This window comes from Crinia signifera, chromosome 2, assembly GCF_055691185.1.
Source record: "Crinia signifera chromosome 2, ASM5569118v1, whole genome shotgun sequence".
Classification (NCBI taxonomy): domain Eukaryota; kingdom Metazoa; phylum Chordata; class Amphibia; order Anura; family Myobatrachidae; genus Crinia; species Crinia signifera.
This window is the reverse complement of record NC_139218.1, coordinates 344,382,464-344,389,595: the sequence shown is the minus strand read 5'-3', so window position 1 is coordinate 344,389,595 and position 7,132 is coordinate 344,382,464. Positions and strand designations below refer to the sequence as shown.

General features: G+C 47.3%; 1 protein-coding gene across 1 annotated transcript in view; it reads right to left on the bottom strand.

The window, feature by feature from the left end:
- Positions 1–967: 967 nt before the first annotated feature.
- The window catches only part of LOC146057863 (keratin, type II cytoskeletal 80-like), a 73,499-nt gene continuing 67,334 nt past the window's right edge, over positions 968–7,132 (bottom strand). The window contains exon 10 of the mRNA XM_083169640.1: positions 968–4,395. Coding sequence (XP_083025766.1) covers positions 4,307–4,395 — 89 coding nt within the window. The 3' untranslated portion in view covers positions 968–4,306. The remainder of the gene's footprint in view (positions 4,396–7,132) is intronic.

The window sequence follows — 7,132 nt, the reverse complement described above, 5'->3', positions numbered from 1 at the left end:
GGGAGGAGTAGGCAAGCTAGGAGGGACTTGAGAAGGGTGTGTTCTTCCTCTTTGAGAATTCTCTCGCCCTCCCATCCCTATTTCTGTCTCTATTTTTCTTTTCTTGGGCGGCGGTAAAGAACGGTCATTTGTGTAGATGGAATAGCGTGTTAGATAGTGGGTGTTAAGTGTTCAGTTAGGTTAACGGTGTAGGCATAAGGATACCCGATGGCGAGTTTATGTAGATGTGCTTTTTTTTATACTTTTGTCTTACAAATTATTTTTATCTATCTATCTATCTAATAAATCAGTACATTACTTTATGGTACTTGTTTCCTAGCACAGCGCCCATCGCATCGTATACCATAAGACTAAATATGGTATACAATGGGATGCGATGCGACGCGATATTGTACAATAAAATATCGAGCCCGCAAGGGGCAGCGGTACGCGTCCTCCGACATTTTCATACCCCCACTATCCATGTTGGAGTGGAGTTGATTTTATATAGTGCGGCGAGCGCAGCGAGCCACCGTGCCTGAAGCGTGGCGAGCGGATGCGCAATACATGTAAAGTAATACGCGAACCGCTCGCCATGCTTCGGGCTCGGTGGCTCGCCACTCTATCTAAAATCAACTCCACACCGACGTGGATAGTGGGGGTATGAAAAGGTCGGAGCACGCGTACCGCTGCGCTCACCACGCTTCGGGTTGGCGTTGATCCTGGGGGTGGCGTTGACAATGGGGGGGGGGCATTTAACATTGTAAGGACCCATCAGGGTGGTTGTACAATAAAAAATCGTATACCATCGCATCGCATGCATCGTATGCGGCTATATGGCATCCGATGCGATCGCATAAGATGCCAGAAGATGAAAATCTTGGGCGCCGTGCTAGGAAACAAGTACCTACTTTATTTCTAAAACAAGACAGCATTTCCAATGTAATTGGAAACAATACATTAATAATAGGCTTTGTAAAGGTTTGGAAGGTAAAGTGGGAACGTTGGCGGCATTTTATTTTTTCCCTTCCCAGATTTTTATTTATTTAAAGAAATAAGCAGTAGAAACTGTATGCAAACACATAATGCAGGATTACATAGTCAAATTGATAAGAGACAGGACCTACAATGTAACATAGATACCACTGTACATTTCTGCATTAAGAAGAGATCTGTCTGGAGATATGCAATAGCCAGCTGCTGTAGAACTACAAGTCACAACACGCCATGCCAGCCAGGACTTGTGATTCCAAAACAACTGGAAAGCCACAGGTTCTCAACGATTTCTCGCCACATTTGCATTTGGAACCTTATTCTGGTCCTCACGCTCCCGTGTGTGTTCGTGCATGGGAGTAATGTTGAGCAACTGCGCAGGTACATACACATTTATGCGCATGTGCAGCTGGCACGGAGAACTGCTTGTTCGCCATCCCGTTGGCACCTAGCAGTGCGGGCGGGGGGCATGGGGTGGCAGCGAAGGTACGCGCCCTTGGGAACACCCAGTGTTTCATGGGCATTCCCATGAAACGTTGGCCTTTCCCATGTTGATGCATCTGTGACGCACATGCGGGGGGCAGGCAGCTGACATCAGCGGATGCCAGCTGCCCGCCCGTTTCCCTACAGGGTGCCCGCAGATCTAAGATACCACATAGGTGTCTTAGGTCTGCGAGCGCTTGCAAAATCATTTGATGGTCGCCGGGGGAACCCGGAGTGTGTGTGTTTGTGTGTGTTTGTGTGTGTGTGTGGGGGGGGAGGGCGCTTCAAAGACTCGCAGAGCTACGATATTCGCAGCCAACCAGAATAAGGCCCATGGTGCGGATTGTTTTTCATTGTATGTTTTCCTTCAGACGTGTGAGCGCAGACATACAGTCAGAACAACAAGTATCCTACTAGTAGTAAATGAAATGAGGACATTCTTCTCATCACTTGCAGCAGTCAGTTATATAGAGAATGTCTAGAATAGGAGAAAGCAGGTGTGCTATACCTCTGCCCTGAGGGGCCACACACCTACACTTCAGGTGCTCACAGCCATAAATAACACAAATTACTGGTTGTTGGAGACACAATAATGTCCTTTCACAGGAAACCATTTAGCCAATTCCGTGTTTCTTGTTTAAAATAAAAAAAATTAAAAGAATCATTTTATAAATGAAAATAATATTTTCAAAGTATTACACAGTCGGATGGTTTGCATGCTACTGTACTCCGATGGTTGGGAAGACTGCGCATGTGCAGACAGAGCGGGTTCTGTGTTTTTGCTTGGAGTGTCTCTATGTCAATCATGCTGGGGTCATCGGCAATTGGACCGTTCTACAAAAAGGGGGTATCACTGACATTTTGTAGGCATGCTTTGGCCATGATCTATGCCTTTTGACACAGATTTCCTGGTCCCGCAGGGTGAAAACATCAGCCATCCTGCACAACTTGAAGGTTGCTCAGATGGACAATGTTTTTGCAGAGTGAACCAATGCTGCGTTCTCCGGCCCAGCAGCAGATCACAGAAGCTGGCAGCTTGCAGAGTTTATTTACCCTTCAAAGAGACAGGAGCTTGTGGACTGAGGAGGGACTATGGGCCTTATTCTAGTTCACTCTTTCTGACAAAATCCTTCTTAGATGGACAAAACCATGTGCACTGCAAGGGGGGGGGGGGGCAGATGTTACTTGTGCAGAGAGAGTTAGATTTGGGTGGGGTTTTACTTTAAAGTGAGATCTATATTGCAGTGTAAAAATAAAGCAGTCAGTATTTTCCCTGCACAGAAACAAAATAACCCAAATCTAATTCTATCTGCACATTTCACATCTGCCCCCCTGCAGTGCACATGGTTTCGTCCATCTAAGAAGGATTTTGTCAGAAAGAGTGAACTAGAAAAAGGCCCTATGAGACTATCCATAAAACATGCACAATGTATGTTTCATGGATAGACAAGTATTTAGTTACAGGGCCATAGCAGGGTGAAAATGCCCTGCTCCTCTAAAATGTGACATCATGAAGCAGTAACAAGGGGTGGCATCATGGGCACCTGAAAGAAGCTGAGTGCCTTCCTCACATCCTAACTATGCACCAATGGACCTGAGGAGGTCCTTCAGGGGGGATGCTTTCAGCATGCCAATATTCGGGATGCCAGTGGTCGTAATCACAGTGCCAGAATCCAGATGGGCAGCCATAACCCTGGCTCAGGAATCCCAACATCATCACTGGTGATGTCAACCAGAAATCCCTGCAGCTGACACCCTGATTGTAAGTATGAAAGGGTCTCTTAGTGGGAGGGGTTAGGTTTATGGACTGGGGGGGGCATACTTGCCTACTTTTGAAAACTAGTTTCAGGGAGATTATAATTGGTAGTAGAATTTTGCACAGTACCCCATTGAGGGGGCGTGTCATGCTCCACCCAAGGGGCGTGTCTAGTTCCATATATGTAGAGATTGTGAAAAGAGATTGTGAACGTGGCACCTAGAAGCGTGAGTGTGTACTGCTACACCTGAGAGGAATCTTTTAAAATGTCTTAGATCCAAATGTAGATGATCCCCAGAGCAGTTAGTAAGAGATACTATACTTGGTAAAGTGCCGGGAAATGCTGCTGATGATTCAGCGTAAATGTATCTGTCTCTTATTCCTTTTTTCCAAAAAAGGAAACAGTGTAATGTGGGAGATTGTTAGACTAATGAGGGAGACAGGGAGATTGCTGCTATTTCAGGGAGTCTCCTGCAGAGTGCAGGAGCGTTGGCAACTATGGGGGTGGGGGGTAGAGGGTAAGAATACTACTAACCCAGAGTATAATGGGGATGCCACTGTCAGTCTTCTGACTTCCGGAATTCTGGCAGCCCAGCCCCTCATATGTATTCCTCTAGGGTACTTACAATGCACCCTGCAAGCCAAATATAGGCGCCGTCGAGTCAGTGTCTGTGCCACCCCTCAGGTGCAGAACTATAAGGCCCTGCTTGGTTAAGAGAAGGCAGCAAGTGTGCAAATTACCCAATTCTGATTTGGGGAGATAGTGTCAAAAATTAACTGAGACAATTTATACAGGGAAAATAAAATACAAAAGCATATTTCATCTGTAATATAGTTACTAGCAACAGTGGTAAAGTGTACTTTGGTCTAGAAAAGTGGAAAGTATATCATACTCATAGTCTCATACTGGACATTGGTAACATTAGAAAGCCTTTAGTTTAATGACCTGTGCTTTTAGTATGAATATCCTTAGACAGGACTTGTTATGATGTTTCCATTGGTGGTAACTTGAGGTCTAGTCCTGAGATGGCGGCAGTAGTAAGAATGACGGACAGCTGCGAGAGACAGAGGAAGCATCACGGCAGCAGACGTCGCTCAGTTATCTGATGCATTGCTCTGCATGCTCCAGGAACTGCTGCTATTTCGAGATCGGGAACGTCTTGGGAAATCGGGTCTCCTCACATCTGCATAATAAAAAGGGACATTTTTTTAATTGAGTTCTAGGTGACATATATGTTTGTAATAGATTTCCTCTCTAATTCTGCCCTATATAATGAAACATGTCCCAGCTGCCATTATGTGCACTGTACACTTGGCCTGTAGATGGCGCAGAGCGATGCATTATCCCATTGGTCAGCATTCTGTAAGCTGTGCGTATGGGTGGGACAGAAGTAGCCTCCCATCATCGGAATCACACTGTGCTTATCTCAGGGTTGCTGACTCTCCCGGAATGGCTGGGAGTCTCCCGAAAATCGGGACCCCCTCCCGGCCCCCCGGAAGGGTGGGCAACCCTCCCGGATTCAGGGGGACCCCTCCCCTGCACCCCGGATCGCGGCAATCCTCGGGTCTCAGAGGAGGTGGCAAAGCTAAAATGACACAATCACGTCATTTTAGCTCGCCCCCTCCACGGAGATCCGTGAATTCGGCAGTTTGTCATCATGGGGGCGGGGCTTAGTGACGCCACACTTAAGCCCCGCCCCCTGAGCGGCTGCTGGAACTCTCCTCTCCGGGCTTCTCCCGGAGAGGAGATTTATAAAGTCGGCAACCCTGGCTTATCTACAGGATATGGACATTAGGTCGACCCTATTTAGGACGGCATGCATTGGGTCGACCACTGAAGGTCGACACCTGAAATAGGTCGACATGGTTATGTCAACAGGGTTGGAAGGTCGACACAAGTGTTAGGTCGACAATGGGAAGGCTGATAGTCAAAAGGTCAACATGAGTTTCTCACAATTTTCTGAGCCAACATACGTCAACAAGGCCCGAAGCAAGGCGAGCGTAGCGAGACATGGGAGGGGACACGGTACACTTTGACGGTGTCCATGTCGATTATGTAGACATTTGGGACAAGAAAATGTGAAAAACTAATGTCGACGTTTTGACTGTCAACATTTCCATTGTCGACTTAATGCTTGTGTCGACCTTCCATGTTGAACTATTTCAGATGTCGATCTAAGGCCTGTTGACCTTCAGTGGTCAACACAATGCATGTCGACCTAAATTGAGTCAACCCAGTGACCCATACCCTTATCTATCAAGTCCTATCTGATCTCCCTGGCATACAGTAAGCTCAGCTACAGTAGGTTTATGGTGACAACATGTAAACTGGTGAGTAGATAGTAATGGTCGTCAGCCTACCTATACATTCCAGACAGGCTATCAGGCATTACTACCACAGTGTTGTTACTATTGTCCTAGATGGTAGAGAGAATGCACTACCACCAGCCAACCTCTATTTTTCGAAGCAAAAGGGGTGCAGGTTGTCACTGGTAGGACAACTGCACAATCATCTCAACATTACATTTAAGAACTATAAAGACTGTTGTTCTGTTTTACCTCCATCTTATTCTATGTTATTCTATCTGGTTCCTCTTTTTGCACATCCTGTTTTATTTAAACTCCATATATTGCTTCATGGAATCAATGTATATATTGTTTTCAGTTCTGCCCTCAATTATCAAATTGTATGCAGGTTATTATGTGGTGGTGGAAGATTTTTACATATCCATCAACAACAAAACAGTACCCAGTGTTATCTGACAGACAGTTTATTTCTCAGGTAGAGGCCTGGTGAATGTTGAGTCAACTCTTCTGGAGACATACTGTTAGATTGTGCGAACACAATTGTGGGTCACCCCCTCCATATAACTCCTTCACCCCCTCCATCTTCTGGAGACATGATACCTTCCAACTTCTAAGCACTGGGAAGCGGGACCTAGGCACGGTTTGGCTGCAAATGTCTCAAAAGGGGACGGCGTCTCAGGTGGGTGTGTCCTCATATTACATACCCCGGTTTGTTATTGGGGACATGTCCAAGCCCTCCCCTATTAGTTCGGCAGTGTCTAAGATTACTTCCCTGCAGTGTACAGATGCAGTGCACTTTCACATAGCATCAGAGATCACATTGCTGTGCTCCATTCCTCCCACCCGCGGAACACTGTGCCTCACAGAAAGGACGTCAGATGGGACAGTGTCCATGGCCCTTATTCTGGTTGGTGCGGCCGGAGCCGCATATGCGGCTCCAACGCACCAGGCGAATCCCCGCCTTCCATACGGATCGCCACGGCCGTCCGTACGCGGATATGTGGCGATCCGCATGAAATTGGACGGGGATACGCCTCCTCCATGGTGGGAGCAGCCCCTGCATTCGATGGTCGCCGAACATCGAATGCAGGGCCGCACGCTCCACCAGGTCCCGCAACACAAGACCACACGGACACTTGTCCGTGTGAAATCTTGTATGGGGGCGGGCAGCTGACATCCGGCGATGTCAGATGCCCGCCCCGTACCCACGCGTCACGGCCTCATTACCATGCATACGCCCCGCGTTTGCATGGGAACGCCCATGAAACGCTGGGCGTATGCATAGGGTAATGAGGATAAGTAGACCCTCACGCCCCTCTACGCCCCCTGTGCGGCGTATAGAGAATCCTTGCGGCGAAATCGCCTGCACATGCGCAGAGTGACCTATGCACATGCGCAGAAGATAAACATCGGCGGCCCGTACGCAAGCGGGAATTTCCGCACCAACCAGAATAAGGGCCCATATACTGTAGTGTGACTGTCCCTCTGAAATATGGTCAGTTGGGAGGTATGTGGAGATAAGGTTAGCTGACTGACAGAACATTATAAGAAGAATACAAGATAGCAGTATCCAAAAAGATTCCGTTTGCTGTTTTCAAAATTAAAGTACTTTCA